A 26,273-nucleotide genomic window follows, 5' to 3' on the forward strand; every position below is an offset into this window, starting at 1 on the left:
CATCAGGTCTCTTCTTTCTACGTCCACCAATGTCATGCCTCACGAGCGATTCTTCAGGTTCCAGCGTCGCTCCACTCATGGGACGTCCCTACCGTCATGGTTGGCAGCTCCCGGCCCCGTGCTGCTCCGAAGATTCGTCTGATCTTCCAAAAACGATCCCCTCGTCGACGAGGTGGAACTAACGGATGTTAATCCCACGTACGTGCACGTGCAGTACCCTGATGGCCGGGAGTCCACCGTTTCACTCCGAGATCTAGCTCCCTGTCCAACCGGTCCCATGGACCCAACTGATAGAGGGTCCCATGGTAATGATGCCGACACTCTGTGCTCCTTTGAAGATGATGCCCTACCTGGGACATCAAGAGATCTGCCGGCTACCCCACCGGATCCACTCAGGGAGCCGAGCGCTCCCCGTGGGATGGGCACCCGAAGCCAGGATGCCGGTCAATCCCCGGCTATCAAACAAGATGAAGCCAGCTCTGCGCCTGTGGGGACCCGCACCCGGAGTCACGATCTCCCCAGTCTCCCTCAGGTCGATCAAGGCGACACGGGCCCTGTCGATCCACCAGTACGGATCAAGCGGCCCAGGAACCAAGACACGGTCCGGGGAGGCGTGCCTTCCAGCCATAAACAAAGATCTAAAAGACTGCGGCTATTCGTGGTCCGCCTAATCCGTTAGGAGGAAGTCGTCGGACTTCCAAATCTCTTAGGCAGGAAGAATGTTATAAATCTCATCATCATGAAGAAACGACTCATGAAATAACGCTGGATGGCCAGCTGGTGACGCCATCCAAGGAGTATAAATACTCGGGCGTGGGCCCAGCTTGTCATGGGACATTTTGTAAGACAGGAACTAGTGATGGACAACTAGACCTCCATGTTCTGAAACAAGTTGATTAAAGCCTTGCTTTATACTCAAACCAAGTGCGTAGTGAGTTTTATTACGTCAAAAGGCACTATATAAATACAAGTTGTTGTTGTTGTTGTTGAGTGATGGGCATTGTGACGCTCTCCTCCATGTATTTATGCTTCCAAAGCTACTAAGAGCACCTCCCCAGGAATATTCAATTCCTGTCCCTTTTGGAACTCCCAAGTTATGCAGGGCTACAACTATGCGGGATACACAAGCTGGTGCATACTGCCGCGTATGGTCACTCTGGTAGAAGCATGTGTTTAATTGTAGCACTCTTTTGCTGCAGTTCGGGCAATTCTTAGTGGGGTCATTATCCATGAAAGCAGGGCCTTGTCACTTACAAGCCATGCATCGACATGATTTTCTTCTAGGAAAGGATCAGGGAGGGCCTGAATTCCAAAGGATGAATGCATTGTGATAACTTCCAGCAAATCTCGCACTGACATGCAGGATCCTTTGTATGTTGTTATGTACAATCCATACATTCAGAGTGGCAGCCCCTCCTGTTGAGCAAGGCAAGAGAGTTGACTGTAGGAGCCCACAAAGCAATGTGAATGCTATCTATTGCACCCTGGAACTTGAGAAAGCCAGCAACTCCATAAAATTGGATGGCCCTGTCTTGCTTCTACCTTGCTGTGATGCCAAAGGTGATGAAGATCCCAGCCCGCTTGGAAAGTGCATCAGTCATGTGATGAGTGCATACCTCTACTGCACTCTGGCTGATATTACAGTGATCCCCGTGGCTGCCTGAAAAGACCCGGTGTCAAAAAGCTGAGCAATTGTCACCCTTGTAACCACAGAGAAAGCAGTGCAGAGAGAGACCACCTTGTAGGACTGCTCCTGGGCCTGGCCAAGGTGGCCATTAACAGGTCCAGGCAGCGGGCGGTTGAGCGGGTCGTTCGGCCCGACTGCCTGCCTCTCTTCTGCAGCTACATTTGCGCCCGGGTGTCCCTGGAGATGGAGCACGCGGTGTCCACCAGCACACTTGAGGCCTTCTGCGACCGGTGGGTGCCAGAGGTACTGGAATGCATCATCACCCCAGGAAATAGAATTCTAATTTAATTTGTTAAGTTTCCTTTTAAATTTGGTTAAGTTACAGTCTTTATTGGTTGTGCCCCTTTAAGAAGGGGGCATATGCTTACCTCTAAATTGGTGATGGCAATTGCCATCCACCAGTGCAATAGGAAAAGTGAGCAGTGCAGACAGATGACTATGGCTGCAGGACCTCATGCAGTACTGGCACAACTCCCCATCTGCCTCTTTGATGACACATACTTGCCCAATGCCATCTTCTTGCTAAAGTCCTCATACGACTTGTGTTGCCAGTATATTCTTTGGGTGGGGGCGAATCTCTGGTGGCATGCATCCTCCTTAAATACTGTCTTACTCCCTTTTCCTCCATTCTTTCCTGCTCCTCTTTATGATAATGTAATGTCAAACCTGCTCCTGAGAAGCGCTCAATGTGACTAGCTGGGTGTCAAAATCTCCCAGTGGTCTCACACTCCCAGAAGCAGTCAGAAACAAGTTTAATGGCGTGCAGGCAGAAGTTCCCAGCTGCAGTAATTGCTAGTCAAACGTTCAGCAGTCTTTAGGCTCAAAAACACTTCACTGTCTCAGCTGATCCTGGCAACAATTACATTCTAACTTACCTCTCGTGCTTTTTGAGTATAACGCCAGGATTCAGGGCTGCAGTGCCACCGGGCTCATTTACAGATATTAAAATTAGCTGGCAGGTGAGTTGACTAGTGGATTACGGAAAGGCCAAATCGCATTTGGAAACTTGCCGGGGGCGCAGAAGAGCAATGGAAAAGGCTTCATCCTCAATTTGGTGTTCTGAAAAACAAGTCGCCCTAACTTAAAAACTATAAAAGCAACTGAAAACATGTCGTCATTTGTGGGTCTTAGTGTCAAAGCTTTGAATTAAGAGGGAGGACTATAGAAACTTGGGCCTAGAAATTGGGTATAGCCCCGCTTGAGGCGTTAGAACTGGCGCTGCGCAAAGTTTATAGCCAGACGAAACTTATCGCCCCCAAAGGGGATTGTGGCGCGAATTCAGACATTGCACGGGCCTCCTAAGGCGTAAAACTTCTGGCGCTACCCAATATCGGCGCGGACGGGCGCAGCGCAGGTGATCTCAATTACCGATAACCACGAGACTTCCAGGCGCCGGCCGGTTCTTAAAGGGGTGGGTCAGTCAGCCTCAGCTTCCACACTCATCGCCCTGTAGGCCTCAGAATCGGCGCTCGCCCTTCTCTGGCGCAAAAAACTTGGTCAGGATGGAGAAGGTGAGACAGAGAGCAGAGCGCTTCAGCACTGAGGCTTTGGAGGAGTTGGTGTCCGCAGTGGAGCGCCGTCGAGATGTTCTGTATCCTGACAATGGCAGGAGGCCGAATCAAAAGGATTACCGCCGAGCTTGGAGGGATGTTTCTCAGAGGGTCAACTCCAGCAGCATGGCGACCAGGAGCCCTGTTCAGTGCAGGAAGAAATTCAACGACCTCACTCGGGTCGTTAGGGTGAGTGTTGTTTATGCAAACTTCTGATTCCCTCCATCTGCACCTGACTTCGCGCACCCTGTTGCCATGATGCCCCAATGGCCATCTGTCAGCAAGCACCCATGGCCCTTTCTGGGCACACACATGGACATTTGACTCAAGGCATCATGTAAGGGCTCTTGCACCATGGGGGGCATGAGATGATCTCTCAAGGCATCATGTAAGGGCTCTTGCACCATGGGGGGCATGAGATGATCACTCAGGGCATCATGTAACAGAACTTCGCCTTCTTTCCCCTGCAGTCCAAGCTGGCGACGATCCGCAAGGACCAGCGTCGAACCGGTGGCGGACCTCCACAAGTGGTCACTCTCACGGATCTCGAGGAGAGAGTGCACCAGATTCTTGGAGGACGTCTGAGTGGTCCTGTTACCACTGCAGCTGCCGACCCCATTGTCGACAGCGAGGGTAAGGCTCTCACCTTTTTCAGCTGTCTCCTTCCACTTGGTCCCCCCGCCAGCATGCTTTCTCAGTGTGCAGCCATGTCAGAGCCTTGCCACCAACCTGTCCTTTTGCTAAAGCCACTCTTCCACCTCCCTGCTTTCAGATGCCACCAACTCGGGATCTGCGCCCTGAAGCTGCCAGTGCCAGTGCCTCCGGAGGCGAGGATCAGGAGGAAGCTGGAGCATCCGTTCCAACCTCAGGGGAGCCTACACATCTGCAGACTGGGGATAGTAGTTCCCTGGAGGGGAGGGGGGGGTGCTCTGCTGATGAGCCAGTTGCCGGAACAAGCGGCATGCAGCAACGCGAGGGGGGTAGGCAAGTTCGGCCACCGGCTCCCCGGAGGGCAAGACAGGGAGTGATGACTGCTGCACAGAGTGCAGAGGAGGTGCGTAGCCTGGCTGAAATGAGCACCCAGGCCCGGCTCAGGCACACTGAGCTGATGGCTGCAGTGGGGAGGATGCCTCAGTCGATAGAAACACTGGCAAAGAGTGTGTTGGACTTTGGAGCAGCAATGGAGAGGACTGTCCAGGGCTTCGGGGCAGCAATGGAGAGGACTGTCCAGGGCTTCGAGGCTGCTATGGAAAGGACTGTTCAGAGCTTCGGACAATCCCTGGAAAGGTCTGTCCAGGGCTTGTCCGAGGCAGTGGAACGGACTGCTCCGGCCTTGTCCGAAGCAATGGAAAGAACTGTCCAGGGCTTCTCCGAAGCACTGGCACCTGCCACACAGGTCCTCACTGCTGCCACGCAGTCACTTGCTGGCCTCGTCCACACCCAGATTGAGGCAACGCGAACTCTCACTGCAGCCACCCTATCTGCATCAGCTAGGATCGCCCAGGGCCCTTCCAGTACCATACAAGGTCAGGAATCAGTGGAGCAGGCGATTGTGGCGGATGAGCCGAACCGGTCCCCTCAGAGAGCCAGTGTGTCGTCCGACCATGGTGCAGGTGTCCTCTCTCGGCAGGTGACCATTGCTTATGCCACCGCTGGTACGTCTGCAGTGCAGCTGCCACCACCTGCAGGGCACACTGCTTCCAGCCATGCTCAGATCAAACAGCCTGCGTCCGCACCCTCCAAGACCAGAGGTCGGCCAGGCCGTCCCTCAGGGGCTTCTGTGCTTCCACATAGTCAGCAGGCATCCCCCAGCCTTGACCCCGCCACTGGGGTTCAATTACGTAGGAGCAGCAGGGAGGGAAGGGGCCGACCGCGAAAGAGAAGTCGTTCTCCATCAAGGGGCCAGCAGTAGAGGGAGGTGCTGAGACGTTTCTTTGGCCAAATTCAAGGACTCCCTCACCTGTTGTGATTGTTGGAAATGGTTTGTTTAGTTTTGCGGCTTTGCCGAAGAGTTAACTGTTATTTTGTTAGTTATGGTTTCTGTTGACATGACGTTGTTATGCTGGAAGGAAGGACTTTTGTGACAATAAAGAAAAGTTTTAATTTGCAATGGTACACGTTACTATTTACAGTCATGCTGGCCTTCAGAGCCTTTCAAACATCCGAAGTGCGCAGGACGAATGACACCCATCATTCCGCCAGAGGGGCCTTGAACCGAGTCCTGATGAGCCTCTGACGGATGGCCCTTCCACTTTCAGGAGCCCTCCCATCTTCCTCCTCCTCCTCGTCCTCATGCTCCTCCTCCTCCTCGTCCGCCTGCTCGTCCTCCTCCTCCTCGTCCGCCTGCTCTGCTGGACCTTGAGGGACAGCTGGCATTGGCTGGGTGTGTCGAATCGCCAAGTTGTGGAGCATGCAGCCGACGACGATGTGACCCACTTGCTCCGGCGAGTACTGCAGGGCTCCCCCAGAATGGTCCAGACAGCAGAAACGCTGTTTGAGCACACCAATAGTGTGCTCTACAGTGTTCCTGGTCGCCTGATGGCTGCTGTTGTACAGCTCTTCTGCTGGGGCGGCGGCCAAACGGAGTGGTGTCATGAGCCATGGGCAGAGAGGATAGCCCTTGTCCCCAAGAAGCCAGCCTCGTGGGCGAGCCGGCCCCTCAAAAAGGTCACAAACTGAGGTCTGCCGCAGGATGAAGGCATTGTGGCTGCTCCCTGGGAATTGGGCGTTGACTGCCATGATCATTTGGCGGTGGTCACAGACCAGCTGCACATTGAGGGAGTGGAACCCCTTGCGGTTGCAGAAGTCCTCAGGATTCAGTAATGGCGCCCGCAAAGCCACGTGTGTGCAATCAATCGCCCCCTGCACCATGGGGAAGTCCGCAATAGCAGCGAAGCCCTGCGCGCGCTCCGCCTGCTTCTCCAGGCTCAGAGGGAAGGTGATGAATTGACGCCTTCATCTATAAAGGGCAGCTGTAACTTGCCGGATGCAACAATGGACTGCAAACTGAGAGATATTCGCAATGTCCCCAGTGGCTGACTGAAAGGATCTGGTGGCATAGAAATTGAGGGCAACAGTCACTTTAACGGACACCGACAGAGAGGTCCTGCACCGTAGATGCGGCTGCAGATCCTGAGCAAGCAGGTGGCACAGCTCAGTTACAACCTACTTCCCGAATCGGAGCCTTCGCACACACTGCTCCTCCGACATTGCAAGGTATGACACCTGCTGCCTGAATACCCTCGCAGCGTACCCTCGGATTGGCCGACCTCCATTGCTCCTCCTCCTTCTGGCCAATCCCGGCCCTCTCTCCCGCCGTCACTCTGCCCCTTCACAGTGTCCGGCCATGAGGATGTGGCCCTCCAGAGCAGCTCCCATTCCGATGCCAGTCGGTCAAAACGCTGTTAGGTGTAGCGCTCCAACTGCTCCGGACAGGTTTGAAGGTCCCAAGTATTCTAAGGCTAAATTCCAAAAAATCTGCTCCACAGTAACTCACCAACTCTCTCCAGCAACGATTACAATGAACAGGCCAAGTGGCTGCAGCTTTTATACAAGAGCTGTCCCCTTTAAATAGCGCCCCCCGACTACGAGAAGGGCCTGGTAACGTTCCATCGAACTGTCATTAACAGCGCTAGGCGCAAAGGTTCCGGGCGCCACCGAATATCCGGTCAGGGGCGTCTAAAAGGCGTTGCACACTGAAATGACGTCATGATCTGCCTGCGCACGTGGGCGCGCGCTAACACTTAGCGCAGGCGGTAAATGTATAGTCAATATGGGAGGTGTCGCTATCTTCATTGTGCCCGCCCGAACATTGGGTAACGCCCCAATTCTCTGGCTCTTTAGGCGCTAATCGCTGGCACTACCAACCGAATTTCTAGGCCTTGGGCTTTTCAGTGTGGGAATGAGGCATCTGCGTTTATCATAGAGATTTATACAAGATATTTAAAGGTTTTGAAAAGGTAAATCTGCAAAATTACTTTGAACTAAAGTGCAATAGTAGGACAAAGGGGATTCTTTCAAACTAGCAAATTAATTTTAGAACTGATATCAATTATTTCGTCTTCAGGGAAGTGTGATCAATATGTGGAATAGGCATCCAGATATAGTGGAGCTGAAAACCCAGAAATCCTTTAAAAACCAGTTGGCCCTGCACTACCAAAGGCTCTGAGGTATTTGCGGCGACCTGCCGGGATTTGCCTCTTGCGCCTGCGCACCTTTGCCGGCTGGTGAATTTCTCCGGGCTCCGCGACACTCGCTCGCTCGGGGAGTGATTGCGCGGGCCTGCGTCACGAGTGAAGATGGCGGACGGAGCCGAGGATTTGAGCGGCGCCGCGGGCGAGACGGACTTGGAGCCGGAGGCGCCCTCGTTGTTGGCCACAAACGGCAGGGGCGCGGAGGAGGCCGGCGGCTGGTCGACCCCAATTCTGTCGCTGGCCAGGAAAGCGTCGGAAACGCTGTCGACGAACTACGGAAGTGCTTTGAAGTCAGCAGCCTTCGCGGCCAAGGCGAGCGGCGACAACATCATCAACAAAAGTAGGGCTCGAGTTGGGCGCCGGCGGCCGGGGCGGGGGAGCAGGGGAAGGGTGGTCTGTGTAGGTCAGCAGCCCCCATCCCAGCTGCTGTGGAGTTGTCCAACCGGGGGACCAAGCGTGTCCAGGGCTGGCTGGCAGTCTAGGCTGCCCTCGGGCAGCTGCTTCTGAAAATAAGTTTCATCATTCAGGCTTTAGTCGGTTTAAAATTATTTAGCTGTTCAGAACCTTTTATTGTTTAGTCTTTTATTTTAGTTGTGGGTGCGAATCATCATGCAATTAACTTTAGTAATTGAATTTAATTTAGGGATGGATGCATCTAATTATTTGCGGTCATTTTAGTACAGAATCTGTGGTCTAAATTCATTGCTATTTACTTACAAAGTTGTGTACTTGTATCTTTTCAATCTCCCATCTCCCCACGGAGCTCAGGCAAAATGTACAGTCGCATTTCATCTTTAATTGGATGAGAAGGCAATGTCGTTGAAATGAACTGGCTGCAAAGCAAAAGGGAAAGTCTATTTGCTGATTTTTGTAGGTAAAATTATTGACTGATTATTTTTTATTCGTTCATGGGATGTGGGCGTTGTTAAGGGCAGCATTTATTACCCATCCCTAATTGCCCTTTATAAGGTGGTGGTGAGCTGCTGCCTTATACTGCTGCAGTCCATGTGGTGAAGGTACTCCCATAGTGCTGTTGGGGAGGGAGTACTAGGACTTTGACCCAGTGATTTGTGAAGGAACAGCAATATATTTCCAAGTCAGGGTGATGTACGACTTGGAGGTGGAGGTGGAGGTGGAGGTGGTGGTGGTGGTGGTGTTCCCATGTACCTGCTGTCCTTGTCCTTCAAGGCGATAGAAGTTGTGGGTTTGGGAGATGCTGTCAAAGCCTTGGGGAGTTGCTGCAGTGTATCTTGTAGATGGTACACACTGCAGCTATGGTGTACTGGTGGTGGAGGGAGTGAATGTTTAAGGTGGTGGATGGGGTGCCAATGCTTTGTCCTGGATGGTGTCGAGCTTCTTGAGTGTTGTTGGTGCTGCACTCATCCAGGCAAGTGGAGACTATTTCATCACACTCCTGACTTGTGCCTTGTAGATGGTGGGAAGGCTTTGTGGAGTCAAAAGGTGAGACACTCCCTGCAAGAATACCCAGCCTCTGACCTCTTGTAGCCACAGTATTTATGTGGCTGGTCCATTTAAGTTTCTGGTTAATGGTGACCCCCCCCCCCCCCCCCCCCCCCCCCCCCCAAAGGATGTTGATGGTGGGGGATTCGGCAACTGTACTCCCATTTAATGTCCGGGGCGGTGGTTAGACTCACTCTCTCGTTGGAGATAGTCATTGCCTGGTACTTGTGTGGCATGAATGTTACTTGCCACTTATCAGCCCAAGCCTGAATATCGTCCAGGTCTTGCTGCATGCGGGCATGGACTACTTCATTATCCAAGGAGTTGCAAATGGAACTGAACGCTGCACTTCTCGGCGAACATCCCACTTCTGACCTTGTGCTGGGAAAGTCATTGATGAAGCAGCTGAAGATGGTTAAGCCTAGGACCCTGCTCTGAGGAACTCCTGCAGTGATGTCCTGGAGCTGAGATGATTGGCCTCCACCAACCACAACCATCTTCCTTTTGTGCAAGGTATGACTCCAGCCAGTGGAGAGTTTTCCCTCTGATTCCCATTAACTTCAATTTTACAAGGGCTACTTAATGCCACACTCGGTCAAATGCTGCCTTGATGTCCAAGGGCAGTCACTCTCCCCTCGCCTCAAGAATTCTTTTGTCTATGTTTGGACCAAGGCTATAATGAGGTCTGGAGCTGAGTGGTCCTGGCGGAACCCAAACTGAGCGTCGATAAGCAGGTTATTGGTGAGTACACTTGATAGCACTGTCGATGACACCTTCCATCACTTTGATGATTGAGAGTAGGCTGATGGGGTGGTAATTGGCTGGATTGGATTTGTCCTGCCTTTTGTGGACAGGATATACAGGAAACTTTCTGATATCCGGCACTGACGGGATCGAGCTGGTGCTGTAACATCAAAAGTGCCGGACATACCAGAGTTAATGTTTAAACATACGGAACTGAGAAGCTCCGTTTGAATCAACAAACCCTGTTGCTTAGCAACAGCTTCAAAACACAAAATAGTCGGCTGCAGCTGCAAGCGTCTGTAGCTGAAGCTGTTGCTATAGCTACAGACCTTGCAGCGCTTGACTTGGGGGTGGGGGGGGGGAGAAAAGCAACGAGAACTAAAAAATACAGAAAACGGCTCCTGATTTTTGCCGTTAGATCGAGTATTCCGGACATATAACCTCCGGATAAACCAGTTTCCTGTACCTGGGCAGTTTTCCACATTGTCGGGTAGGTGCCAGTTTCAATGATTTGCAGAAAATCAAGCATGTGGATTTTATAAATTACAGGTAACTGAGGTAATGTTACTTTAACTGCTGTGTCTGTAATGTTAAATATACACTTTTTTTTAAGCCCAGTTACTACCCTCTTTCCACAGGTGAGATGGTGTTCACTTTAAGGTGTTTGTAAGTGTGTGAGTGAGACACACTGGGGTTTTTCATGCAGTAATACCAACCGCATCCCCCCCCCCCCCCCCCCCTCAACTGTCCCAAAAATCCTGAAATTTGGTAAGAATTCATGAGTTGCTATTTTTTTGGTTTATAAACCTCATTAGTGGCTTTATTTAATCTCCAACAGGTCACCGCTCTTACAAAAACTCTATTACTGCATCTGAAATATCTTTACAAAAAACTTAGAAAATCCTACCGGTTATCATTATGCTTTGCACACCAAGATGGTGGAGGGTGGCGATGGGCCGAAGGGCCCCTCTCTGTGCTGTATAACTCTATGACTATGATTTCGCTACCAAATTTTAATGATTCCACTTGGGCTGGGATGAAAAAAATTGAAACATTTAAATTTTCATCTCAATGATTTTTGAAGTTAAATAAGGCAACTTGCAAGCTGATTGAATGTTGATTGTACAAGTGAGCAGGGAATCTGTTGGTATGAAATTGCAAATTTGTTATCTCCAGTGCCCATTTCCATTACTGAGGAAATTGAGTCAAATTTCTAATTTGAGAGGGTAGGAATTCTAGAGCATCCAAGGCAATAATTGCTTTCATCCATCTGAATAAACACTAACTTATTTGTTAATAATTGAGTTGCAGGGGGGCCGGGCCTGGCGTTGCACATGGTGCTTCTCAGAAGGTGACACAACCTGTCGCCCATTGAGGACCCCACCATCGTGTCCCCAGCAGCCAATCAAAGCAAAAAATCATGACCTTTCCTGAGTAGAATAGTGAGTTGGGGAGCATGTTCATTAAAAATCACACGTGTCGTGATTAAATTGAGACTTGGCATTACTGTTGGTCTTTACCACTGTTTCTATTTGACCCCTTGTGACCCCACCTCATTGTTCTTTGATGTAATGTTTCCCTGACTGACCTGTTTGGACACCATTCACACCTTTTGACTGCTGTGATTATCTCTCTGCCGAGGTGTGATAAATGGCAGTTGGAAAGGTTACCTGTAAACATCTGACATGATTCTCTGACTATATAAGCTGTGTCTTTATGCATTTCTCCACTTTACCTGAAGAAGGAGCAGTGCTCCGAAAGCTTGTGGTTTCAAATAAAGCTGTTGGACTATAACCTGGTGTTGTGTGACTTCTTACATTTGTCCACCCCAGTCCAACTCCGGCATCTCCACACCATGTTTCTATGAAACGCTGCTGTGGAAAGATGGCCCTTAATAGATGACAACAGCTGTATATATTCAGTGTGAGAGTCAGAGAAACTGGTTAACCTGGCAAGTCGAGAAAGAGAAATTAACTGCCTCAGCAAGGAGAATGGCAGTGCAAGCTGGAGGAGGATTACTGTGTCTTTCAAGGATGGGGCATGGCAGATTATAAAATTAGAAAGAACTAGGCCTGACAGTTGAACGAAAGTGAGGTTGACCTGTTTTAAGGTGGTTTTACCAGCAATATGTAATACTTTAACATGGTATAAATGTGATCATTTCATCACGATGTTGAGATAATTATGCTTTTATTATAACAAAATACTAATTATCTGCCATTTCTAATCAGTTAATTTTTTATTTATAGATGTTAATGAGCATGTGAAAAATGAGCACGTCAACCTCATGAATATGATGAAACTTAGTATTAAAGTGCTTATTCAGTCTGCATTAAGCCTGGGAAGAACTTTGGATGCAGACTACCCTCCTCTTCAGCAGTTCTTTGTGGTAATGGAGCAGTGTCTCAAACATGGACTGAAAGGTACAGTATGTTTTTTTTTTAATGGGCTGTGCTTCAATCAGCAAAATGTCATAAGACTGACAACTTTGTATTTTAATCTCTCAGTAAAGAAGACTTTTCTTGGACCAAACAAGTCATTTTGGGGTCCTCTGGAGCTAGTGGAGAAACTTTGTCCTGAGGCTGCTGAAATAGCAACTAGTGTACGAGACCTGCCAGGGCTTAAGTGAGTTTGTAAATTCTTTTGTGTGATATGGTATTTTATTTGAATGGAAAGCATTAAATGTTAATCTTTACTTTGCAGAACTACAGTAGGAAGAGGAAGAGCATGGCTTAATCTTGCTTTAATGCAAAAGAAAATAGCCGATTATTTGAAGGCCTTGATTGATCGAAAAGATCTGCTGAGGTGAAATTTGGCTTTATTTTGTATGAAATGTATGTTTTGGCTGGGATGGAGTTAGTAGCTGTAACTGTGGCAAAAAACTAGTAGAGTGGAATGATTGCTAGAACACCTTGACTGGTTGTTAAAATGAATTGGAATCATAGAATGTTACTTTCCCATCAAATTTGCACTGATTTCTTTCCATAAGCCACTTGGCTTAATCCCACACTCCTCATTCATCATACCCCTTAATATTCCTCTTTCAAGTAACGAATTGCTTTTTCAAAGAATTTATGGACTTTGACACGGTTGACACTCCATCTCCTTCTCCAACACCTCTCCACCTTCGTCCAACTGGGTGGGACTGCACTCGCCTAGTTCCATTCTTATCTATCCAATCGTAGCCAAAGAATCACCTGCAATGACTTCTCTTCCTGCTCCCTCATTGTTGCCCCTGGTGTCCCCCAAGGATCTATCCTTGGCCCCCTCCTATTTCTCATCTACATGCTGCCCCTTGGTGACATCATCTGAAAACGCAGCGTCAGTTTCCACATGTACGCTGACGACACCCCACTCTAACTCACTACCACTTCTCTCGACCCCTCCATGGTCTCTAAATTGTCAGACTGCTTGTCCGACATCCAGTACTGGATGAGCAGAAATTTTTTCCAATTAAATATTGCGAAGACCGAAGCCATTGTTTTTGGCCCCCGCCACAAACTCCGTTCCCTAGCCACTGACTTCATCCCCGTCCCTAACATCTGTTCGCAACCTTGGTGTCATATTTGACCCTGAAATGAGCTTCCGACCACACATCTGCAGCATAACTAAGACCGTCTATTTCCACCTAAGTAACATCGCCCGTCTCCGCCCATCCGCTGCTGAAACCCTCATCCATGCCTTTGTTACCTCTAGACTTGACTATGCCAACGCACTCCTGGCTGGCCTCCCATGTTCTACCCTACATATACTTGAGGTGATCCAAAACTCGGCTGCCCGTGTCCTAACTCGCACCAAGTCCCATTCACCCATCACCCTGTGCTCGCTGACCTACATTGGCTCCCGGTTAAGCAACGCCTCGATTTCAAAATTCTCATCCTTGTTTTCAAATCCCTCCATGGCCTTGCCCCTCCCTATCTCTGTACTCTCCTCCAGCCCCCCCCCCCCCCCCCCCAAAGATATCTGCGCTCCTCTAATTCTGCCCTCTTGAGCATCCTTGATTATAATCGCTCAATCATTGGTGGTCGTGCCTTCTGTTGCCTAAACCTTTCCGCCTCTATATCTCTTTCCTCCTTTAAGACCCTTCTTAAAACCTACCTTTTAGACCAAGCTTTTGGTCACCTGCCCCAATTTCTCCTTGTGTGGCTTGGTGTCAAATTATTTGTCTTAATACTCCTGTGAAGCGACTTGAGGCGCTGTATAAATACAAGTTGTTTTGTTTCAACAGCTTGTGGCAGAAATTTCTACATTTTAACCACCCTCCAGAAATGTTATCCAATTGTTTTTATCATTAAATCTGTGCCCTTTGTTACAGTCTTGGGTTCTTTATTGGTCCACATCACTATTTACCTTATTTATAACCGTTCACTGTTCTAAAGACTTCTTTCAGGTCACCCCTTAACCTTCTCGGCAGGTGGAAACTCTAAATTCTCAAGGCTCTTGGTGATTGACTGAAGGCCTCATCCTCCACCCTCTGTATACTTCAGCTCATCCAAAACTCTGCTGCCCATATCCAATCCTGCACTAAGTACCACTCGCATCACCCTGTCCTTGTTGGCCTACTTTGGTCTTGGTCTCCCAATGCCTCAAATTAAAAATTTCATCGTTGTGTTTAAATCCTTCATGGTCTTGCTCCTCCCTATTTTTGTCATCTCCAGCCTTACAATCCCCCTCCTCCACCCAGTAACTTCTGTCTTTCTGTCTCTTTCTTTCCCCCCCCCCCCCCCCCCCCCCCCCAAAAAACATTCCTTGTAAGGCACTCTGCAGGTCCCACAGAGCCGGCTTTTAAATAGAAAACAATGCACATGCGCAGATTTGTGAATGGCCTGCGCAGCCCGTTTAAAATGGTCGTGGGCCCAAAAAAATGGGGATATTTTACTGTTTACAAGCTGTTGCTAAGCAACAGTGTTTGTTGTCAGATATGGAGATGAAAACCTCTATGCTTCAACATTAACTTTGTATGTCTGGCAGTTTTGATAGATCAGCAACAGCTCGGTGCCGGATACAACAAAGTTTCCTGTACCGTGTTTTATCTCTATGAAATCACCATCCCCTTTTTGATGCTGAAAACCCCTAAAGGGGTCTCCTTGTACAACCAGTCCTGACACTGAATATCAGCTTTGTGGTTTTTCTGAGTTGTCTCCAGTGCTTTAATGTCTCCCTAGACACAGTACTCTGCTGTCTGACCAGAGCATTATACTGTTTGAGCACGGCTTCCTCTGACTTGTACTCTATATATGCTTTTGGCTGTATAGTTTGTTGATTGCTGCTCTGCAGTGGTTGGAGATGTTTAGCATCCATCCTACTAGAACTCTTAGATCTGCAAAATTCATCCTTGGCTTACATGACACCATTCATGGAGTACATGTGTTGCCCATTTTCTCCTTCCTGTATATAGTATGTCATACTCAGCAGTATGAAGTTTCATCTGCCATAACTCTACCCACTAAAATAATTTGTCCAGCTCATTCTATATTTCCCATACTACTTCTGCAGAATTCTGCTTTGGTTGTGCTTCCAGATATCATCAAATTACAATGTGCAAATTGAGTTTCTGAATGCAAGTAGTTTTTCTAAATTAAAACAGCGGACCAATACAGTCCCTGGGATGCCCCATTCAGCACTTTCTCCCCACCATAAATTCTCTCGCACATACCTGTTGTTCTCTACCCGTCTGCGTTTCAATGGTTTACTCGGCTCCTAACACACTAAATTTAACTACAGGAAACTTTGATATCCGGGACCGAGCTGTTGCCGTCCCACCAAAACTGCTGGACAAACCAGCGCTAATGTTAAAACATAGAGCTTTTGAGCTCTGTACCTAGCCACAAACCCTGCACAGCTTCTAAACAGTCGGCCGTAGCTTGCAAGCGTCTCTGTAGCTAAGCAACAGCTTTAACTAGACCTTGCAGAGCCTGACTGGTGGGGGGGGGAAAAAAAAGCAACGAAAAGAAAAAAACTTACTGAACCGACTCCTGAATTTTGCCAGTGGATCGAGCATGCCGGACAGTTAACCTCCGGATAAACCAAAGTTTCCTGTAGTAGGTTTTTGTGCAAAACTTTTTTCAGTTGCTTTTTAGAAGTTAGGTACACTACATTGTACGGCCCCTTCCGATGTCCTCTTGGGATTTACTAGCCTTTGTTTCTATTTTCCCTGTAAGTGCAAAATATTTTTTTTCAAATCTGATTGTTTCCCAATGCACCCATAGAACTTCAACCGTTGCACTCCCACTGTATTTTCTTAATAGAATATGCCTTGACTCCTCCTTTTCCACCTTCTAGTTCTGATCTATGGTTCTGTATCAATTTTTTCCTTTAATCTAGACAAGGTATTTTATTTCACTTCACTGTCATTTACTTAATTTTTTTCCCCCCTTTTTTTTTTAAATTCTTGGTATTTAATTGTGGCTACTGCTACTTTCTTCATTTCATTACCCAGAACCAGGTCCTGTAGTGCTTTCCTTGTGGAGCAGCAGCATGTTGACCTGAGGGAAAACTTTCCTTTTTATTGTGATTATTTTCTCTCTCCTTTTTGGATAATTAAAATCTCCTACATTTAGAACTATTGTTATTACCCATTGCTCTAATTTATCTATATCGTTCATCCTTCTTTACCTTTCCACTGTTGGGCAGTCTGCTTCCAATAGTGGTGCTCATCAGATCAATGCAAAGGGATTTTGTTTGTACTATTTCACTATTTAAATCCTTATGCTCCAGTGCTTTGTTGTCTAATTAAAACCACTACTCTCCCCTCCCCCTCCTGAAAATTTTATACTGGTCTATATTTAATTGCCAATCTTAACCCAGATGCAGCCATGTTTATTTGTGTATATATGTCTTGCTTTTCTGTTTTAATTAGCGACTCTAGTTCCTCAATTTTGTTAACGGTTATAATTGAACAAATGCAAACTAGTTGTACATTTGAAACTAACATTTAAGAATGCTAGTTGATCTCCCATGGCATTTCACATGGAGAGCCAAGACTAAGTGCAACATTCTCTTCAAGCAGGGTTAGAGGGTGAGGGGATAATTGGCCCCAGGGTGAGGGGAATGGAGGCGCTGAACAAGGTGGTCCGACAAGATGTTAGGTGTGGGGTGGGTGGAAAGTGGCTCCAGTGTGCATCACGTGTGTGCTGCATGGTTCTCTTCGGCCTAACTGCTTTTTGTTATGGCTTTTAATATTTGGAGCTTGGTGAACTTCAAATTTTTCCCTTTTTCCTCCAATATTAGCTTTCATTTCTGTCTCTGCCTCGTGTCAGTCTGTTTTGTGGAGAAAATACTAAAATGGAGAAAATACTAAAATGGAGAAGCAATCAGCAGCCTTTCAAACACCACCTGTGCATTCTTTCCAATTCAGTGTTTTAGTTTTAGAATTAAAAATATATGTTTGCCATTAGTGATCGCTCATACTGTTCGATAGTCCTTCATGCTTGTTCTGATGGGCCCTGTGCTGCTGATATCACTGATTATTTTGGAAGAGGAATAGATGGGATTTATGCAGGGTGCTGTTGGGTTGTCACACATCAGGTTTGGTTCCATTGATAATGTCATATGCTATAATGTTATACTGATACAGTATCTTTGGAAACCTGAGACCATTCATTGTTTTTGTTAGCTATGTGAAGGATGACATGGACTTCAATTTTTTTGAAATTTAGAATTTTAAAATTCTTTGATATTGAAACATCAGTTCTTAACCTGATGTTGGTCTTAAATTTAGTGGTGCATGGATACAACTGTGGTGTTTCCTCAGTGAAATAGAAGCTGTAAGCTAACAACTTTGTTTCTTTTTGTAAAGAACAGATATTGCCTCTCTTTTGGCTTGTTAATACTATTTAGTAATAAAATGGCTGCTAGTTGTATGTTAAATTTTTTCAAGTTTTAAATATGTGCTTTGTGTGAATTAATTGAAGTATTCTTTCAATATAGTGAATTCTATGATCCAAATGCACTGATGATGCATGATGAGGGAGCAGTTATTGTTGGTCTACTGGTGGGCCTTACAGTTATCGATGCAAATCTTTGTTTAAAAGGAGAAGATTTAGATTCTCAGGTAATATTTGATATGGTATCCTAGTTTTCAAGAGGAATTGTTAATGTTGCAGAAATATTCTGGAGTGTGCATACTGTATTTTAAACAATTCATGAGTAGCTGCTTTATGAAGAGTTTATTCATCTGATTATTTTGAAGGATTCTGCCTCAAAGCCTTGCCACCAGCATACTTTTTATTTATCCAGGACAAGAGAAGGTCATTAGACCCATAGGTGCTTGCTCCCATAAAACATGGCAATTAGCAGTGGTCACTGGTGATTATCTGATCACTTACCCCTTAAGGAAGTAGCTTACTATCTTTTTAAAATGTTTTTTTAAATACCCCTTTTTAAAACATTAGGAATGTGAAAAATATAGGGGTTTTAGTAGAGAATTATGTATTTTATATTTGTGCTATCAGCATCTTTAACTTGAAGCTTACTAGCCATTTAAATGAGATTGATGAACATGCCTGATATAAATTATTAGTGAGATTCTGAGATGGGGGATTCAATTGCATGTTTGTTTTTAATTTGAGTGTTAAAACTATTGGGGCCGTAATTTGCAGCCCCTACAGGCGCGCACGTGCCGCCCAAGTTCCTGGTCGCGCGAAAACCAGGAACTTGCGATCTGTCAGGAATCCTCTTGACAGATCAGCCGCATCCCTAGGAAAAGGGCATCCGCGGGCGGAGAGTTGGGCTATTTGTCCAACTTCTGCCCAGCGAATGCCTGTGAAATTCTTACACTAGTAAAAGCAGGCCTTACCAGACGTATGAGTTTTTAAAAAATCATAAATTCAGTCATTTATACATTAAAAAAACCTGTATACTAAGGAGTTTATTTTTAGCCCCTTTAAATTTGTTTAAATATTTAATTAAATGGCATTTTAAATTTTTAAATGTAATTTTTTGTATTTGATGTGCAGATGTATTTTGAGGTATTCCCATTCATGCTTATGGGGTTTCCATACATACGGAATCCCCATAATTTATGAATGGTGTTTCCCTTCGTTCATTGGTTGGGTTGGCCCATGTGATCCCAGGGATGCTTGTGAATCGCGTGTGTCCCTGGGATACATGGGCCTCTAACCATGGGTACCCAGAGGCCCAGGACCGTGAGTCTCTGTACCTCCCGGACAAGCAGGTACGCTATCATTTTATTTGTGGATCGGAGGCATTTCCCTGCGGGAAGCCTCCGACCGCAATTTCAGATGAACATAATAGGTTACAGAATAAGGGTAAATATGCAAAAATACTTGTTATTGCAAACTGAATATCCTGGAAGTAAGCATAAATATCCTATATAATACAATATCATTATTCCTTTTATCTGTTTCACATGAGGCTATGTAAGTATTGATCTGGAAGCAATTGCTGTGTTTTTAGCATACAAAACCATTGGAGATTGAAAAAGCTTATGTACAGAGAAACTTAATACAAATGAGGGGATGAAGTTATTTATCCTCCTCTCTTTCCCTCACCCCCTTCTGCCAATTCATTCCATTCCTTTGCTGAAATCATTGCTTCAGTTCTTCATTTAATTGACGATTTGTCATGTGTGAACTTGGACGGTAAGTGTTGGCATGATTATTTGTTTGTGGGCGGCATCAAAGCTAAGCATGATTTGGCTTCACTGGCGTCCACATGTGTGCCCTTCCTGCATGTGTTTCTACATAGCAGCCAGAGTGGAAGCCCTGACTTATTTTCTTCCCTAACACAGGTGCTCTGTGGCCCACTGTAGTGTCCCTGAGATCAGCTAACTTGACACAGACCAGAGATTGGCCTAACTCAACATCCACACACTACACTTCCAGCAGTGGAACCTCAAAACTAAGAAGTGGGAACCATGGCCCCTTTTTTTTTTCTTGCTCTCCCTAACCCAGGGTGCTATGGCCAATTTTAGCATCTCATGGATATTTTAGTCTGATCTATTTCAATTTTTTGAACACTAAATTCTCACGTGTTGCTTAATTCAGATTTTTGATGCAGAAATTACTTTGGATTGTGATTGAATAATGATCAGAAGCAGGACACTTTGTTTCACCCCTCCCTAGCCTGGAGCACTGAGGTAGTTGTGTCTGTACTGGTGACATGGCTCAGATCAACAAATGTAGCATAGACCAAGAATTAAACCTTGGTTCTTGCAATTTATATGCCTCTGCTGCATGTGGGTTTTACCAAATCAGTCATTGGAAGAACTTTGTCTACAATATTTGATAAATGTTAATAGGGAGCCATTAATATTTTGTTTCTAGACGGTTTCGGTACCCTCCCTTTTTGGGAAAGGTTAAATGTATAAAGCTTAAATTGTAGCTTCTCTCCATCCACTCTTGCAGTTAATAACTTTGCAAAAAAAAATCCTGTAAAAAGGTTAGAATTCTTGGCCCATTTTCCCTGTTACTGTAAGTTATATCCTCCAGGTTTGGGCCTGTAACTGTACCCTCCCAAAATGCTATGCATGTGTGGGTATATTTGGGATTGATGCCCAGTAGGTCACTGGCTGCTTTTCTGAGAAGCTACATAACAGTTGTGTGTCATAATGGCAACTTTAATGATGCCACTCCTGATCACACAAATAGATGGACTTTTTGGAAAAACTGTCAATTTACTTGATATTATTGAATGAACCAGTTCTGTTGGGTCATTCATGGGACTTTCACTGGGCGTGTGGAAGAAAATCATCTAACTAAGAACAGCTGTGGCAGTAGATTATTGGGTGGAGATCCAATGGCGCTGAAGAAATTATCTTGAGTCTGAATTTCCCAAATAAACAGAAGGAAGCTGTGGTTCTTGACTCTTAATTTTCTAGAAGGTAGGGGAGGATGTGTGTGTCCATTTCATATAACGGAGTAAAAATTAACAGCCAGCACTGGGAAGCAGTAGATTACAGAATCAGACCAGCTTTATTTAACCCAAGTAGGAGCTGGATTGTAAACTTCACCTAATCTGTAGGCGAAAAAGTTGGTAAATTGTCAACCTGAGCTTTTACAAAGGCCATGTGAAACTTCTCCCTTCCTATTTTTTGCCCACTTTGAATACATTTGCTTAACAATTTGAATATATTTGCTTAACAATTTGGCTGAAGTCGGCTTGGATGAATTGCCTAATTTAACAAATTACTGTTTGAAGCAGCCCTAACAATTAATTGTAAAATTCAAATTTGATTCTATATGGAGAAGTTAAATTAGAAACAAAAAAAAATGGAAACACTTGCCAGTCAGTATCTGTAGAGAACATTGCAAGTGTAGACCATTCATCAAATTACAACCTGTTCAAGTAACTTCACCTGTTCCTTCCATTAGAATATACATGTTTAATGTACACTTTCATTTAAAAAAAAAAAAAAAATCTGAAATAAAACCAGAGGACGCTGCTAAGTGCACAACCGGTCTGTCGGCATCTGTGAAGAGAAGAGATGGATTAATGTTCAGCGTTTGTTCAAAACTTCCAATTTTCAGTTCTGATAAAGCGTTCACACCCAAAAGATTTTCTGCAGCAGCATATGTGTAATCTATTTACTATTGCTGTTGCTCCATTTCACTCCACTCTTCTAGCAGTGATATTTTAGATGGCAACTTTGCCTCAACTCCTAGTTCTGATTTTTAAAATTGGAGATAGCCCAGTAGGGAAAGGACGTTTCAAATCAACAAGTGGTGGGACTGAAATCTGGCATTGGAGGAGCACGGATGCACTGGTAGAAATGAGAAGGAATTTTTGTGGATGCCAGTTGATGGGATGCAAATTAGAGGTTTTGTAATAGTAACCCTCAGTTTAAGAGTCAGATTTTTTTGTGTATGGGATTTTGGGTGTTGCCTTGTATGTGGGTACCTTGTGAACAGTATATATGGTACCTCTAAGTGTCCTGGTTAATTGTAAATATTTGAGTTGCCAGGCCAAAAGTATTCTTTGGATTTTGAAAAGAAAGTACTGATGAACCCAATTCAGTTTTTGCCTCGGATGAAGTTTGTTCTGATAAATTTCTTCATGACTTTTAGGTTGGAGTGATTGACTTCTCGCTGTACTTGAAAGATGGAGCTCAGAACAGTGCTGACAGCAAACAGTGAGTAGTCAAATCCACTTGTATGTGAACTTTTTAAAATTGGTGTTTTTGTTGTACTTTTAACAGTGATAAAGGTGCCTCCCCTTGCATACCTTTACATTTTTGCATATTAACCATTTGCTTTAAATAGGGCTAGTTTATTTTATACCAAATTAAAATTATTCTCCAGCAAGCTGTTTCTGTAATATTACATCTGGGGCCATTCCAAGAGCAACATTTCCATTGTGCTGTAAAATACCATTTAACAATACAGACTTGGCTAGCTCAGTTTAACTTTTTTGTTGTTTTCTTTCTAGAATTGGTATATTTTATCTAGCATGAGTTAATAACCGAGTCACTTCTAGTGTGACTGGTCTGTGTGCTATCAAGTGTGGCTAAAAGATTTTTCTTTATAATTTTTCTCCCCTTCCCTCATCATCTCCTCCTGAAGGAATTGATTCCCTTTACTGGGGTAGGGTTCCACAAAAGACTGCCTGTGTGTTTTAAGAATCACCTGGTTTGACTGGGTTTTTATGATTTTCTCCTCCAGCAACAGAAAATCTGTGAATCAATTAGCGGTGTTCCAAACATCTTGGAGCATCATTCTCAAACTTGAGAACTGGTTGCCTCTCTAGTTTCTTGATTGTGGAACAGATCATGAGCAGGAGGGGAACCTTATGGAGAGAAAAATAACTTTGAACAGGATGAAAAATAAACTGCTGAAAACGGGAGAAGCTTAGTATATTTCTCTGTTTGGAAACGGGACTTGTAAGAACTTATTTCTGGTAGATGTCTTCATTCTGAATTTGAACTTAAGAGCAGATTTATCTTTATGGAGAGTGGAGGAGGGAAAAGAGGAGGAATCCTCTGATGGCTAGAAACTTGTGTGATATTTCCTGCCTTAGTCGAGGGGAGAAACTGAATCATTGGATACATTTTCCACATTTTTGTCCCCATATGAAAAGCTGCAATGAAAGGTGTCCATAGACATAGTACAGGAAACTTTTTTTTATCCGGGACCGATGTGGTGCCGGTTCATCAAAAATTCCGGATAACCGAAAGCCATAGTAAAAGATACGAAGCTGAGCGCTCCGTATAAAGCAACAAACCCTGTTGCTTAGCAACCGGTTCAGAACAATGGCCACAAGTTCCAAGCGTCTCTGTAGCTTAGCAACAGCTGCAGCCACACCCTTGCACAGCAACAGATCGAGGAAGGCAAGTAATAAAACTTACCTGAACCTACTCCTGAATTTTGCCGCTTAACCGAGATTTCCGGTTATTTAGATGCTGGTAAATCAAAAGTTTCCTGTATGTGTTATATCTGGGAACATAATTGTTCTTGTGAGCCATTCAAGTTGAGTCTGCATTCAAGAGTTCAGATTGACTTGGAGATGTTCAAAAATCAATAGTCTACTATTGATTCCTATTTCTTGACCTTCAGGGATGCTGAAATCACTAAAATCCTGGACCAGAAACATTATGTGGAGGAACTCAACCGACACTTAAGGTAAACCACCAAAAATCTTTGTTCTTGTCTTCATGTCCTGTGTACATCAAATTATTTTTTTATTTTTATTTTTTTAATCTCATGCCATAAGTACTCACAGTATTTTCTTTTATTTAAAAAAAAAAAAAAAAAAAAAACTTGAATGTGATCCGTGTTGGTCTTGGGTGATGTGTTTTAGTTAGTGTATTGCAATAACACTTGTTAGTGACTGATGTAACCATCATGATGTATCTTGTCCTGATGACTTAATCTGAATATGTTAATGTCTTGCATTAACTATAACATTCAACTGAATCTATTTCTGCTCAACAGTGGTACAGTTTCTGATCTGCAGGCAAAACTGGATTCATTGGAAAAGACTAATGCAAAACTAATGGAAGAGGTGAATAATAGTGACCAGGCCTTTTCCTGGTTTTCTTGGAGTGCCATTTGAAAATATTTTTATTTCAAGCCTGTGATCTGATTCTATGCTTACTTTGATACGCTTGCAGCTTACAGCAGCAAATGACCGAATTCAGTCACTTCAGGAGGAACAGGATCAACTAAAGCAAGAAAATTCATCGATCCTTGAAACAAGTGAACGTCGAGTAGAGGTTGGATCAAAAGGGCTAATTTAATATTCCGAGATAAACTAAACTGGCTTCCACTAGCCCATATCTGCTGTAGAAGGAATATATGTGGTAACACAAAAGTTACACTTTTTTTTTCTTGTCAGACAAAATAAACTTTCATCTGGAAAGGCATAGGTTAATCAAGGAGAGCCGGCATGGATTTGGTCAGTCTGTAAGATTGACCCCGAGCTTCCAGTCGCCTGTCACTTTAATTCTCTGCTCCACTCCCACTCTGACCTCTCTGTTCTCGGCCTCTTGCACTGTTTCAACAAAGCTCAACATAAGCTCGAGGAACAGCACCTTATTTTTTGATTAGGCACTTTACAGCTTTCTGGACTCAACATTGAGTTCAACAATTTCAGACTATAACCTCTGCCCCAATTTTTCCAGCCGGCAGGTGTTGATGATTCTGCCATCCCTATTTGCAACATTTAACCGCTCCTGCCTTCCACCCTATCACACACCGTCCCTTTTGTTCTTTCCTCCCCTCCCCCTTTCCCTGCCTCTGCACCTGCTTAAAACCTGTTGCCTCTCTGACTTTTTCCAGTCTGACAAAGGGTCACGGACCTGAAACGTTAACTCTGTTTCTCTCTCTCCATGGATTGCTGCCTGACCTGCTGAGTGTTTCCAGCATTTTCTGTTGTTTCAGATTTCCAGTATCTGCAGTATTTTGCTATTGTATTAGGTTTACCAGGATGTTACAAGGAATGAGGGACTTCAGTTATGAGGAGAGGTTGGAAAAGTTAGTACTGTTTCCTTGGAACAGAGAAGAGAGGGAAGGAGTTGCTGCTTTTTGCCTGTGTGTTACAGGTAGATATTTAATTTCAGTGCCCTTAACTTAAGCTAGATCAAGTAAGTAGTGAAGAAACGACACTGTAAACTAAGTTACCTAAATACAAATTTAATTAAATAAAACCAGGTCATATAGGGATGGCAGTGCAGGTGCTGTGCTGCAACTGCAGCATGTGAGTGTTTGTTTGTGGAGAGCATTGTGATCCCGGACAACCACGTTTGCAGTAAGTGTCTGCATCTTGAGAAACTTCAGCTCAAACATAGAAACATAGAAGATAGGAGCAGGAGTAGGCCATTCGGCCCTTCGAGCCTGCTCCGCCATTCAACGAGATCCTGGCTGATCATCCAAACCCTAGCACCCGGTCCCTACACCGACAGCCATCCCACCCAAGCCCTATCCCCGTAACCCCACGTATTTAATCCCCCCTAACACTAGGGGTCAATTTTTATCATGGCCAATCAACCTAACCTGCACATCTTTGGACTGTGGGAGGAAACCGGAGCACCCGGAGAAAACCCACGCAAACACGGGGAGAATGTGCAAACTCCACACAGTCACCCGAGGCCGGATTTGAACCCGGGTCCCTGGCGCTGTGAGGCAACAGTGCTAACCACTATGCCACCGTGCTGGAGTCTGAGGTGCAGAAATTGCGGGGCATCGGGGATGGGGAGAGTTACCAGGACACTTTGATCCAGGAGGCAGTCACACCCCTTAGATTAGGTAGTGGTACAGGTCTGGTTAGTGGCCAGAGACAGGAGGGTGTGACTGCAACTCAGGCAGGTAAGGGGACCCCAGGTGCAGTGCTGGAGGAGCCTCGGCCTTTGCCTTTGTCCAACAGGTATGAGGTTCTTGCTGCCTGTGGATGAGGGAAAAGCCTGCAAGGTGGATGAGCAAGCTGACCACTGCACCATGGTGCAGGAGGCCATTCAAGTGGGGGGAGTGAAAGGGAATGTAGTTGTGGTAGGGGACAGTATAGGCAGGGGATAGATGCTGTTCTCTGCAGCCATGACAGGGAGTTCCGAAGGTTGTGTTGCCTGCCAGGGTTAAAGACATCTCGCAGCTGGAGAAGAACTTGGAGTGGGAGGATCCAGTTGTCGTGGTCCACATAGAAATCAACGACATAGGTAGAACTAGGAAGGAGGTTCTGCTGAGAAGAGTTTGAGGTGCTCGGATCCAAATTAAAAAGCAGAACCTCAAAGGTGATGATCTCTGGATTGTTACCTGAGCCATGTGCAAATTGGCATGGGGACAAACAGATTAGAGGTTTAAATGCGTGGCTCAGTGGTGGAGGAAGGGGTTTCGGTTCATGGGGCACTGGCACAAGTACTGGGGAAAGAGGGAGCTGTTCCGTTGGGACGGGCTCCACTTAAATTGAGCTGGGACCAGTGTCTTGGCAAACCAAATAACTAGGGCAGTAAACAGGGCTTTAAACTAATGAAAGGGGGGGGGGGGGGGGGGTGTTGGGAGGATTCAGGAAAGAGTAAATTTAAAAGCGGCGAAAGAAATGCCGGGGCTTTAGAGCAGAGTAGAGTTTTGGGTAAAAATGAGCAGAGTGGGTCAGGAAGGGACAGAGAGTAACAAAGGTAATAAGGCATCGGTGATCTCAGGGAAAATTAGAAATAAATCAAAGCGAAAGGCATTATATCTGAAATGCGTG

General features: G+C 45.5%; 1 protein-coding gene across 5 annotated transcripts in view; it reads left to right on the top strand.

Moving 5' to 3' along the window:
* Positions 1 to 7,403: 7,403 nt before the first annotated feature.
* Positions 7,404 to 26,273, top strand: part of rufy1 (RUN and FYVE domain containing 1) — a 67,372-nt gene continuing 48,502 nt past the window's right edge. For 2 of the 5 annotated variants that reach the window (XM_085995487.1, XM_085995489.1), the window contains exons 1-9: positions 7,405 to 7,770; positions 11,885 to 12,058; positions 12,143 to 12,260; positions 12,339 to 12,440; positions 17,565 to 17,688; positions 21,662 to 21,726; positions 23,147 to 23,212; positions 23,525 to 23,594; positions 23,704 to 23,805. In XM_085995487.1, the coding sequence (XP_085851613.1) occupies positions 7,536 to 7,770; positions 11,885 to 12,058; positions 12,143 to 12,260; positions 12,339 to 12,440; positions 17,565 to 17,688; positions 21,662 to 21,726; positions 23,147 to 23,212; positions 23,525 to 23,594; positions 23,704 to 23,805 (1,056 nt within the window). In that variant the 5' untranslated portion in view covers positions 7,405 to 7,535. Of the gene's footprint in view, positions 7,771 to 11,884; positions 12,059 to 12,142; positions 12,261 to 12,338; positions 12,441 to 17,564; positions 17,689 to 21,661; positions 21,727 to 23,146; positions 23,213 to 23,524; positions 23,595 to 23,703; positions 23,806 to 26,273 lie in introns of all 5 variants that reach the window. The other 3 variants (XM_085995485.1, XM_085995486.1, XM_085995490.1) reach the window with 2 other exon arrangements.

The sequence above is a fragment of the Somniosus microcephalus genome, chromosome 8 (assembly GCF_052327205.1).
Source record: "Somniosus microcephalus isolate GS21.2 chromosome 8, FLI_Smic_1.0, whole genome shotgun sequence".
In the NCBI taxonomy this organism is placed as follows: domain Eukaryota; kingdom Metazoa; phylum Chordata; class Chondrichthyes; order Squaliformes; family Somniosidae; genus Somniosus; species Somniosus microcephalus.